General features: G+C 42.7%; 2 protein-coding genes across 2 annotated transcripts; one reads left to right on the plus strand and one right to left on the minus strand.

Moving 5' to 3' along the window:
- Nucleotides 1-1945: 1945 nt before the first annotated feature.
- Nucleotides 1946-5467, minus strand: gstt1a (glutathione S-transferase theta 1a). Its single transcript, XM_030417029.1, has 6 exons — nt 5452-5467; nt 4570-4794; nt 3672-3759; nt 2881-3037; nt 2382-2558; nt 1946-2195 (listed from the first exon to the last, which is right to left on the minus strand). Coding segments are annotated over exons 1-6 (849 nt in total). The 5' UTR covers nt 5453-5467; the 3' UTR covers nt 1946-1994.
- LOC115581719 (taste receptor type 2 member 40-like) lies at nt 4742-8124 on the plus strand. Its single transcript, XM_030417026.1, has 2 exons — nt 4742-4824; nt 6583-8124. The coding sequence occupies exon 2, from the start codon at nt 6724-6726 to the stop codon at nt 7684-7686; it is 963 nt and encodes a 320-aa protein (XP_030272886.1). The 5' UTR covers nt 4742-4824; nt 6583-6723; the 3' UTR covers nt 7687-8124.
- Nucleotides 8125-13236: the final 5112 nt, after the last annotated feature.

The raw sequence follows: 13236 nt of genomic DNA on the forward strand, positions 1-13236 counted from the left end.
TCCACAGATAAACTGATAGAAATATAACAATTCAAAACACACAATAAAAAAGCAGAAATAAGAAAAAAAAAATGAAATTCAGACAATAAGTGAAATGACTCTACGTGTAGCCTGCAGTGAAAACACAAATAGCCGATAAATTAAAGAAGAAGAAAATCTATATCTTGTATCCCTAATTCTTCTTCTTATTATTATTGTTAACGGGAAGATTACAAAACAGAAACAATTTAAAAAATAAGAACTTGAGATAAGAATTTTATTTGAAGGGACTTTTTAAAAGAAAATATGTCTGATGGTGGTGGGTGGGTTTGATGATCCGAGCTGCAGGAGCTCTTTAAGAACAATTCTTCATCATCATACAATGTGTTGACAGACACTTCATATGTCATGTATCATAACACAATATATACTCGAGAAGTCCCAAACGACATTCTGGCTGAATAATTCAATAATAAAATCTGAATGAAAGATTTGAATTCAGCCTCCAGAGTCAGTCCGCTCACACACAATAAGACGGAAACAACCACGAAGAACTAATCTGTTCACTCTGTTCTCATATGAAGTTTTCTGTTGATGTAAATGTTTTGTTTGTATTTTTGAGATGTTTCTCAGCAGCACTTCTCAACAAATCACGGGGCAGTTCCCTAAACAGGTGACAGAATAACCTCAAATGGACAGAAGGTGGAACATTAAGACTGCTTCAAACAGAGTTCTGTGGGCCTTGTTTTCCTCTGAGAACAGCTTGTTTATTCACTTATGGAAAAAAATTTTATATTTCTGAGTTTTAATTATTACCTCATTATTATCGTAAATATAGAAATTCAACACTACATCGTGGCCCTTTAAAGGGGACTAACAGAGAACATGCACTAGATGTCAGTGGTGTCTCTACTACTGGACACTCACTCGAAGGATCTGAATTTAAATCAGTTCTCAGACTCGTCCAGTAAACATTTCCGGACCGTGTGCAGAGATAAACATGCTGACAAACTGATAAACAGAACTTTCTGATTATCTCTCCATAATATACTATAAATATTTGAGAACAAAACCAATATGTTCCTGTTTTCCAGGATTCGACTCTCTTCCCTGATTTTCTTGACGATAAAGACCTCCTTGTTCCCAGCATGACAAGTGGACCGCTGTCACAAAAGTTTGCCAGACAAACTGTCCCATGAGGGAACAATGACTCAGCCTCTGCATCAGTCATGTGCGCAGAACTGGAATGTAGATGAGAACATCTGCACGACGACACTGGTTTAGGTAAACTTGGTGTTCTTCTTCTTCTAACAACCACACCTCATCGTGTCGAAGTCATCTGACCCCATGTTTAATAAAAGTCAAAATAATACCCTTTAAATCTAAAAACTTCCTGAAATCAGTTTACAAGTTGACAAAATGGACACAGATGTTTAAGAATATAGAATTTATGTACCGAGAACTGTGATTTTGATATTTGTGCTGTGGGGATCATAAATGTGCATTTATCTGTGACAGTTAAAGGTGCAGTTAGTAAGATTTTAGTTATAAATACAATCTAAAATGAACTAAAATTTGAAGAAATGTCAGTTTTGACATTATAGTATCTATAATTTGTGTTGCAGAGTTTTTTTTTATGAAGTTGGCATGCTAACCAGCTCCAACCTGTTCTAGTCACAAGCTCCTGTGCTAGCGGTGTTTACATCAACACTTCCCCGATGCTTTCAGTTCCCAGTCCCGACCGCTAGCTGCATGGCTAACCAAGGTAACTAGCTAACAGCAGCTACAGCTAGAAGAAGTTAGCAGTCACCCAAGTAATATCCTGCACCCCATTTGTTTTGACAATTCAACATGCGGTCAACACTTACATATTGAACTATGTGATACATTTTTACATAATGCAGACACAGCTGCAGCTTTCCAAAAAGTTAAAATCACGAAACTAGAAACAAATGAAGACACAGTCTTGACACCAACCACAGTCGTTTTATTTCTGCTTGTACACAGAATCTTATTCAGCTGAAAATCTTCCGAAACTTTGGTATGAGCATCTCCAGGTCGCTGTTGCTCTGCATCTTCTGCGGCAGGCTGGTCACCTTCATGATCACCTCGTGAGCTTCGTCGAACAGCTTTTCGCCGAGCTCCTTCTTCACCCGCTCTCTCCAGGCAATCAACTTGGGCCGGCCTTCAAAAACATCCAGGCCGGTTCCAACAGGCTGCGAAACACATACGGCTTTTTAAGGCGAGAAAATTTCTTTTTTTTTTTGCAATCTTGGGGTCAAGATCCCTCTTGGGGTCGCTGAACATGCAGACAGGGTAGAATTTACTGAGAGAGATGAAATTACATTCTAGTTTACTATATTATAGTTCGATAGTAGTAGTAGAAATAGTCACAGTGTTACCTGCATGATCTCAACTATAGCAACTAGATCAGCCAGAGAGATTTTGTTGCCAATGATGAACGGCTTGTTCTGCAGGAACTTCTCCTCCAGCAGGTTGAGCGACTGATTCAGATCCTCGATAGCAGCGTCCATCTTCTCCTTCGGCACCTCAGAGCCCATGATGATGGGATACAGAGCCTGCTCAGAGGGACACACACAACATCATCAGTCAGACCTCGGTAGTGTCAGCAGCAGCAGCAGTGAAGTGAAGTAGTCGTCTTTCCCAGACGACAGCTGCAAATGATTTGTTGATTTCTAATTTTGAATTCAATTTTACATTTATAGTCATTAAGATTCTTTAATTCTTGAATGTAACGATAAGTGGAAATGATAAGTTCTTATTTAACTAAACATTTCAGTGCTACAAAAAGGAACAGGTCGAGCATGTGAACTCTGACATTTGTGTGTACTGAAGCAGGCCAGGTGAGGACAAAGCACCAGGTGGATCGTGGACTCATACCCTGAGCAGGAAGACCTTTGACCCGTGAGTTCTGAGGTTCATGTGCTGCCATGACAGGTACTCATTCACACAAGCTCGCTGCTTCAGGTCGGCTGGATACCAGTGATCTGCCACTGATGACGAATGCTTCTGTGCCAGGTACTTCAGGATCGCAACGCTGAAACACAGGAGGAAATAAGAGGACACAAAGGATGTTTAAGGGATAAAATTTACTGAGGGGATGAAGTTAGACAAGTAATGTGAACAAGTTTTAAGTAACTTTAAAAGGTCCAATTTGAGGCTGTAAAGCCTTATACGCCTGCTTGTCTTGTCCATGTCTCAGACAGATGAATTAGCAGTGAACATCTCTCACTTTTCAAAGCTTTCAGCACAAAAAAAAATCCTTTCAACTCCATCGTACAAGTAGAGAGGCCAATAATGCCGATCTAATTACATCCACAGATACTTTAAAGCAGAACTGATAAGACCCTTATAAATGTGAACCAAACCTTATAAATTATGATAACAGCCTTTGAAAGAGTTCAACAAACTCCTCCTCACAGGCATCCATCATAACTTACTTTGTGGCGTCTAACCAAGAAATCGAACAGACTTGTTTTTTAAAGAAATGAAAGTCAAATTCTCTGATTCCAGCTCATTAAATGTGAATATGTTTCTGTTTTCATTCATCTCTCATAACGGTGTTTTTGGGTTGTGGACAGGAAAAAAAACACATTTGAGGACGTCATCTCGAGTTTTGGGAAACACTGATCGACAGTTAGGAGTCAATCGTAGAACCGCCACCGTTGTACCTTTCGGTCAGAATGAAGCTCCCATCCTTCATGACGGGAACCTTCCTCATGATGCTGATCTTTCCAAAGTCCTCACTGTACTGCTGCCCTGAGACAAACATACGAATGAGAATCACAGATGTGTTAAAATGAGGGAAAAAACATCTGCTTGCAGTTTAGTTTGAATACATGAATACATAGCACAGAACTGAGTGACGCTCTGCCTTTAGGAAAAAAGAGATGAATAAAATATGTGATTGTGATATCATCAAACTAAATATCCTGTTTTTTGTGACTCCCCCTCCCCTTTTCCTTCTTTTCTGCTTAGAAAAACGCCTTTCGTTTCCTTTATCTTCCTTCCAGCACGTCTCTGTTAAACTCGATCACCTCAGGGGCTCAGGCATGTTTTGTCTGGATGCTTTGACCTCCGACCCCTGATACTTTCACCCACTGTTTGTGTGTAAATTTGGTTATCTTGGAGTTAACTCCTACTCATTACCTCACTGGATGAGACTTTGAGCCCTCTGGGTGAAATGTGAAAATGTAAACTGATAGCCCGGAGGTTCATGCTTACAGAACAAGTTCAAAATCCTGCAGGATGTTCAACTCGCTAATCCTGCAAAATGTGTGACGAGCCACAACCTCAAACATGAAGTGAAAAAAAATGTCAGGAAAGACATCCATGCAGCGCTCTCTCTGGGGCTGGAGCTTATGTAACCAGTTCAAAGTTTGCAGGTCATTCAACTCTACATCTGGTAACTTTCTCTACGAGTACAAAAAGCTCAAATTAACCACTTTTTTTTAAGGCAGAATGTGAACTGAAAATCTAAAACGAACAAAGTCTTGCACCAATCAGCTATGTGTGAATTTTAAAAAGTCTCCACTCTCTCCTTGTGTCTGTCCGGCAGAGTGGGATTACCTGCAGCAAGGTCCACAAGCTTAAACTCAAAGGGAATCCCGACCGCCTTGGCAAACAGGAAAACAGAGCGGCAGGGCTGCGAGTGCAGGTCAAGATAGAGCTCCATCATGTCAGGGTCTGAAGGCTGCAGATGCTTCGCTTCCACCACGTTCCCTCGGTGTCTTCCGTCCTCGCCTGTTATCCAGCGTCTGCTCAGAACTCCGCCTCTCCTCGCTGTGAGGCGCACTGATTTTTAAATGGTGGTGACAGTTCAAAGTAAGCAGGCCGTCGTGGTTGAGCAGTCTGACCTTTGGTCTTGGCTCGGCCCAACATTTTGTAAACACGGCTCAGATTATCACATTTTTATCTGCTCGGGGTGCCTAAGATCTGTGATTGATTGTCTTTATAATTAGTCTACTGATCATCATCACTGATCATGTAGATGAACATTTTTAAAAATGTGTTTATGTCATCATGACTTGCACCACATTTCCCAATGCAATTCTTAGCAAGGGTTGAAACTAGTAGTCATTTATAAACATGTTAATCATTTGTGTTATTTATGAAGCAAAGATACAGAATATTCTCGGTTTCAGGGTCAATTTCCTCCATTTAATTAAATCAGAGAAATGCAATCAGCAATCTGAGCAATTACAGTGACTAAAAACTGTACGTGGATATACAGGGACGGGAAAAACATTAATCTTTCTTATTGCTGGATTTGGTTCAGCAGTCTCTGAATCAGTCTGATGAGGATGCAGAGCAGACAGGCTGGATGTCCTCTGACCACAGACTTTCAGAAGTTAGATTTTGCCTGGCCTCTTTATTGATATAAATCCTATATTTACTCTCCATTTAGCTCTGTTTTTGGCCTTCTCTTGGGCTGCAGAATGCTTTACTTACTTCACCGGCATGCTGCTAACTTTGTCTGCCATGTTGTGGTGAGCAGGTTAGTGTGCAGTGCATTCTTTCAGAGGTTAAGTTGCATGCTGGAAAAAACAAACAAAAGACGAGTGTCAGAGTTGAGAGAAACTGCAGAGTCTAGTGATACCTCTATATGGTTTATGGGTGATTGCAGACAATCTACTCGAGCTTCACAGTCATAACAAACTTGTTCAGAGGCAGCGGGATGAAGTGTTCCAACAATGGCCGAGGTCCCCCAGCCTGTTGCGTGCCCTCAGGAAAAATGACTGTGGCTACAGTAGTTTCAGGGTCTTTGCTGTATAGAGGAGAGACAAGAGGATGGAACAGGAAGGAGATGGGTGGGAAGCAGCTAAATCGGTTAACTCCAGCATTAGTCTTAAGAGACTTTGTAGTTTGGCTCCACCATATTTCTGTTGAGCAAAGTTTATGAATAATTGCAAACATCATTCTCGAGTTTCCAAGTCATAACAAACAGTGTTGACAGTGCTGCTAGGCTCCAACTTTGGAGGACCTGACTGGTTCGGGGTCAGTGATCTGCAGTTTCTGACTCTTCTCAGTGGAGATGTTGAAGCTGGGGCCAGTTTTTTAGAGCGATGTTATCCAGGGTTGTCCAGCAGCCTGTTGAAATGGTTCCGACACAGAAACACATTTTTTCTCAACACTTTTTGGCCTACTTGAGCACATCATCACTGTTGAGTTGTGTTCATACAATCAAGCCTCTCTCTCTTTTGAAAAAATTCTCAGTGTTTTAAAAGTAAGTCTGTGTCTCAAACTATAGCCATGTTGGGTCTTCTTATTTGAGAGAATTAGGGCTGGAAAATCCTTAAATGTGATGCATAAGAAGGTTGATGTTGTTAATTCAAATGAATAAAATGTAAATGCTGGTAAAGGACCTGACCTCAGAATAGGGGAATACAACCCATCACAATGAAAACAATTACAGACACATAAAGAAGCAGAAATAAACAGAAACAAAACATCGGTACATTCAGCTTGCATGTCAGGTCAAATCTGTAATTGCCCAGTTTATATTCAAGGTCTGTTCTATAAATGAACAAAGCCGTGTGGTGACTAATCTAAATGATGTCTAATTTCTGTTTTCACATGCAGCAGCATTCGCTGGTGACTCGAGGGGGAACACATTTGCATGCTGGGTATTTTAATTTCCTGTGTAAGGAACCTGGGCATGCCATTCTGCTCCAAACCCGGGAGGAATGAAGCAGGACCCATCTGCGCCGCGCCTCTGGAACCATGTTTGGAGCTGCTGATGTGAAGCTGTGCGGCACCGCCCTCCTGCTGGTCCTGGGAGTGCTCGCCAACGTCTTCAACCTCGGGGTCATGCTGCGGCAGCAGTGGAGGTCCGGAGGTGTGAAAACTGTGGCCGTCATCATCTGCTTCATCTCGCTGGGCAACATCCTGCTGCAGATCTCCACCTTCGTGCTCGCGTCCTCAGTGTGGGCCGGGGTGCTCTGTTGGCCGGACCTACCTTTCTTCTTCTGTGTCGTCCTGTTCATGTGGCTCAGCAGCAGCGCCGTCAGCTTCTGGTCCGTCGCCTGGCTGAGCGTCTTCTACTGCATGAGGGTTTTGAGCTTCTCCTCGGCTCTTTTCAGAACGCTCAAGGAGAACATCGCAACCGTCCTGAACATCATCATGGTGGTGACCCTGCTGACCTCCTGCATGATGTTCACTCCTTTCTTCTACCTCCATTTCCAGAGCAAAACTCTTCAGAACATGACAGAAAAGGCCGCTTGTGTCATCAGAAAGCCTCTGCTCCCCAACTGGGTTGACATCCATGTTTATGTGATCATCTTCATCAGCTACCTCACCCTGATGCCGCTGATGATCATGCTCCCGACGTCGCTGCGGCTGGTCGTCTACCTCTGCAAACACACCTTGGCCATGCAGAGCAGCTCTCACACTGCAGACTCGTACCTGCTCGTCTGTCGGCTGACGGTGGCTCTGGTCTGGGTTTACCTCACCACACTGCTCACCATCTCCTTCTACTATTTCCATGCCATCTTCGCCTCTGGGCTGAGCGCGGACATGCTTATCCTCGGCTTGTCGTTTTACTGCGTGGCTTCTGCGATCCTCCTTACCTGCTCCAACAAAAGCCTGAGAGAGAAGCTCAGAGTGTTATTTTTTAGAGGAAAGACCACAAGCATGCTGGCCAGGAGGAGTGCTGAAGATAAGAGTGGAGTAACAGCCACGGTGTGACTGAACATGTATCCTGCATCTCGTGTTGTTGTTCTACACACTGAAATTATGTACGCTTCTTGTTCATTAAAACTGCTGTAAGCGCTGTCGTCATTTTAGCTAACTTCCTGCCCATTTTGCAGTTAGCAATCCCCTCCCGGCTCTCTCCGTCACTGCATGAATGTGCAGCGGCAATCAGCAGACAGAGGAGCCTGTTTATCAGCCTGTTTATCAAGTCCTCTGCCCTGATTGGATGAAGGGGGCAGGGATACATGAAAATGTCTCCTCTCTTTTACTGCACGAGCAGGTGGAAGAGAGCCATGGGTCACTGACCAAATACTCTGTAACAGTGATTACTGGTAGAGTAAAGAGCTATTTAACTCAAAACTAGGGGGACAAAAAAAAATATCATTTACAGCAGCTTTAAAGTATGTGAATGTTCTCATTAAAAACATTAAAGTGGACCTCATTATCCAAAAAATGCTCTCTGCCCATGTCTCAATTAATAGTCTTAATTCAGAAACTGTCGAGTTCGTAATTAACCCTAAGACCTGATATTGAAATGCAATCTTTGTGTGGACACAGTGTTCCAGATAAGGAAGATAACATGTAAATGCAAAGGGCAAGTGAGTCATGATGAGAACTGTATCTGCCTGATCACATCTGAAGGTAGTCAGGCTGGTGTAAATACAATCTGTGCAACGTGTCGCGAGTGGCAAAGGCAAAGCAGCCTTGGAACTAAATATCCAGTTCTTATTATACATCCTAAACATGAACATGATGCCAGATTTAAGAGGACTAAAACTATAACAGCTAAGTGCATATCTCCAGCGAGCCCCACAGTCCCATTTTTCACTCACTCATAGACACCAGCAATCTACACACACCTGATTATTTTTTTCATCCAGATCCATGCATTGTGCATCCCATACTACTTTTCTACACATATATGTGTGTTGCTGTATCAGAGAGAGAAACTCTAGAGAATCTTTCTTATACATCATCGCTTCCATAATATGGCAGACCGGCAGTATTAGTATACATCTGCACAAAAAAAAAAGTTTATTAATCTATTATTGTAATTTTATTCACCGCCTTTTTTTTATTTCTTTGATCGGTTGATTGGGTTAGAGAGAGAGGGTGTGTGTGCATGTGTGTGTGTGTGTGTATGTGTGTATCTTAGAGGCAGTGGGTCCTTGTTGTTGCAGCTCCTCCTCATCACCAACAGAGGTCAACACAGGCCTTGAGTTCCTTATCATCCCTTGAAGTTCATGTCAGTTCATGTGAGTTTGAGTCTGTGCAGTGGAAGCTGGACCCGCTGGTGACTTTTTGTTTACAGAGGAGACGACACAGAGGTAGTCGTACACAGAAACTCTCTCACCTCCACTGGAATGCAAAAGGCAGTGGACGAGGTCAGCCGGGGTGATCAATCAGCTTTTCCACAATGTCCATGAACCCTATAATACAGTTATATTACAGGAAGGCTGAGGTCACTTTCAGACACTACTTTACTTCTACTACTCCTTTACAGCTACTTTTAGTCCAAGTATTACATTAGAAAAGCTTCAAGTACAAAGAGATAAAGGCCCCCACACACCGCCCAGACTCAACCCAACAGCCAACTGCCTTTATCCGACCACTCTTTTGCTTCTCATCTGACCTGTTGAGCAGAAATGTTGCACTTCACACACCACTTCGACGTGCAGCCAGCTCCACAGTAGCGTATACGTTCTGTGCTTGCGCGAGATGCAATAAGCGGTTGGCACTAATGTTGCGTATAGAAAAGACGCTGGACTTTAGGTTTATTTCAGCAAACATGAAAACAGGGAATGACGGAACAGATTGTTTGTTTTTCTATGCACTCTCTGTTCCGTCATTCCCTGTTTTCATGTTTTGGAGTACTGGCATGAGACTAGCTGCTATGTACGTTAAGGACGAATTAATCTGTGTTCGTTTGGTAATGGCTCGCTGCATGTTTAGTATGCAGCTATTTTTGTCTGAAATAGCGAAGTTTAGTTTTGATTGAAAGTAAAGAGAGTTGCGTGCATAAACCTCTAGTCCAGCGTCTTTTTTATATACAACACTCAGGGACCAGTTGAGCGCTGGTGTTCATCCTGCTGGTAGGATTTTTTTGGACCAGAACAGGGCAGTGCTAGCTGATTAGCACGCTGACTTCAGCAGACGTTGCTGCAACGCAACACACAGACATCATAATAACAAACTGCTATTTCTCCACATAGTGTTGAGAATTTTAGTGCTTTTTTAAATGTTGCACATTGCCCCTTTAATGTACTAATGTTAGGAGCCATGAGACATGTGACTCAAATATTTTGGTCCAGTCACAAACAAGTCCTGAGTCATTCTTTCTTGGCACACGAGTCGAGAGTTCCTGCTTAAGGCAAGTTAAGTCCAAAGTCAGTCTCAGCTGCTTAAAGAAAAGTCTAACAATGGAGTGCCCATTAGCTCAGTTGGTAGAGTGGACATCCCATGTACAGAGGCTTTATCCTTGCTGCAGTTCCGGTCCTGGCGTGTGTTGGTAAAACTTTGTTGCTTAGTTTTTTGAAGTGAAAACTAAACGTGTGAACGGAAAGCTGTGTAAATGTCCAAATGTTGACAGAAGTACCATAAAGTACAGTAAGTCCACTGTAATACTGCAAATCCCTGTATTCCTATAAAATTGAGTTTTAATTAAATTGTGTAAGATTTCTGGAGCAGCTGCAGGGATTTTATCTTAATGCCACAGCCTGAGGGTAAAAGGCTTTGAAATGCAAAGTATTTCAACCATGCTGGCGATCAAAGGTCTTGAACACCCACAGCATCAAACTTCTTTTTATCACAGAAACTGCAGCAAATTGTTTGCTGACGTAAACTCAAAGCTGGAAAACTCTTTATTTGACCACAGAGGATGCTGAGGCACGATGTCCTTGAAACCAAGATTAGCAGCAGCAGCAAACAGCAACAGCGGCCGTGCACGTTCCCGGGTCTGTTTTGATCTCCCCTCTTTCGACCTTCGCCCCTTTGGCCTCTTTGTTGTGGCGAGGTCTGCCAGGGGTCATCTGGGGTCAAGCCAAAAGGAGAAAATGAGGTTTAATGCCCTCAAACCCACTAATAACCCCCAGTGAGTCCCCCTGTCCCCCTCCCCAGAGTCATTTTTCATGGCTCCCCGAACGGTAAGACAGAGGAGGCAGGCAGCTGGAGGCTGGTCGCTTGCATCCACGCGTCTGGTTTGCATTAAATGGACACATGTGGTCTTTGTTTCGTGAAGTGCGGCTGACACGAACTCATAACCAGCCGTATGAAAAATGAATTTAGCAGGCAGCGGATTTCGGCTAAACTTTGTTCAGGACCAACATTTCACTTTAAACGGGAGGTATCGTAATGACAGGAAGTGCATGATTCCACTTAAGCCCTTCGTTAAGGATGACGGGCAGAGTATCACCGCAGTAGTCAATCTGAGAGGGACTTTGTACGTCAGATATGAATCTATTGCCAGGTTCACGTATGTTAGATGTTTCGGCTCAATCGTATATATCACATGTCAGTTTTACAGCTGGATGTTGCCGTAGAAAGCAAGCCTACTTTTCTGTCCACGATGGAGATTTATACCCCAGGCTCTCACACAATGGCTCAGTGTTAAGCTCAGGGACACATGCCGGTTGATGGACACATTTGCTGTGGCAGCGATCAAACCTGTGACCTTTTTTTATGACCGGACAACCTATTTGACCACTAGACCACCCGGCAACAACAAACAACCGTTGAATGCTTTAATAAGGTTTCTTAAAGGATATTCTTTATTTTTCTTGCAGGAAAAAAACAAAACCCACCGATGAAGTATCTAGTGACATGTATTGTCTGTGATATATCTAATTCATCTCTGCCATAGAGCTGCAGTGGTGTCCGAAATTTTTTTTAAAAACACATCTATTAGTCACATTGTTGCAGTGAGTGAAATGTTCTTCGTTTACCATGAAGACACGCACACTGTAGTAGTAATAGAAGTGGAGTATTTCACTAAGTCCCACATAGACTGTCCTACTGCCCCAATATTCACTAGAGCACCAAATGCAGATTAATCCGCCGCTGAAAATAGTCCCCAATAAATGCAGTTCTTCCTCATGTTTGAATAGTGCTAGAGTGTCCAGCTCTTTGGGGTAATAACTGAGAGAGAAATCAACCTCACCATAATTTAGTTGCTCTTCTGGAGCTTTCAATCAAATCAGGTGATTGTCATCAGTAGGTGGATTTGCCCGGTTGCAGTTGAAATGTAATGTAATGTTCAAATTTCCATTTTTTGTCTGATCACCTCAGAGACTTCGTATCCATGTTGGCTTATTAACAGGTTAGGTTCAAAGTGCATCCCTTGGAAACGACAGTATATTCTTCTACTTTTAGCAGAAGTTCTGGAGCTTTCGATGTGAGGACGTACTGAAAGTCCAACTCATTGTTGGCGTTATCCTTTAAATAATCATTTTGGAGCCTTTTTGACTTCCTTCACATCTTTATAGGTCTCGTCTGCATAGTTGCAGGTATCACAGCTCTCTTTTTCCTTAATGTCCTGCCATTAATTCTTGTACAACGCAGGAAACACTTCCAAAATGCAAGATAACACTTTTCAGTAACCATAAGGGATCAGTGGTGCATTGTAATCCACTCTGCTTCCCCTAAATCACCTGGAAACAACAGGAAAACTTTTCTCACCTCACTGAGCCCTGAGCATGAGTACCAATTTGCCAGAACACACACAGTCACTCTGGTTCAAAAGGTGAGACCGATGTGAGTCTCAAGTTTTGTCAATAATGTTCCACTTCAAGACCAACAAGTCCTAATCAGAGCCCCAATGGAATCAGAGACATACGTTTCCCTCCTGCTCACTTGGTAATTGATTTGGAAGGTTTGATTTTGCCAAGTTGGGTGCAGCATTTTGGGAAATACACTTTTTCACTTTCTTGTGTTACAAGCATGGCCTCTGAGGAACCCTGGCACATCGTGAAAAGAGACTCCCTCTCCAGAGTACCGCCAGCAACAAAGTATTTGTTGTAACTTGGAAGTTATATTTAAAATATATTAGACAAAGCACTAGAAGGCTGCCTGAGAGAGGAGAGCCAACAGGAAGTGCGAGGAGACGGCCTTAAAACTGCTGGCTCGGAGGCTGGAACCAGTCAGTATTCACTCAATCAGCCAAACACACCTGCAGCCAATCACACACTCACACAGGTAACACAACAGAGGCGCATTAAAGCACAGAGGACGTTAAAAGAACACACAATAAAATTGTGTTAGATGAGGAGATCAGGACAATCATTAAAGACTAAACAAATGAGACTTAGACAGAGCCTGGCTAGCTGGTTTTGCAAGCTAAACTAGAGTGTTACCAAGAGAATGTGATGAGAGAACTGACTGGATGCTATCACTCTTTTGATCTGAGATGACTTTTTATCTTCGGACAGACACCCGCTGCAGATGACACAAAAACTTGGCAACAGCCACGTTTAACTTAGTGGCACCACTTTCCTTGCCAATAAGAGAGGAGAGAAAACCAATTTGTTATCATTGGAACAAAAGGAGCCA

This window comes from Sparus aurata, chromosome 5 (assembly GCF_900880675.1).
Source record: "Sparus aurata chromosome 5, fSpaAur1.1, whole genome shotgun sequence".
Classification (NCBI taxonomy): Eukaryota; Metazoa; Chordata; class Actinopteri; order Spariformes; family Sparidae; genus Sparus; species Sparus aurata.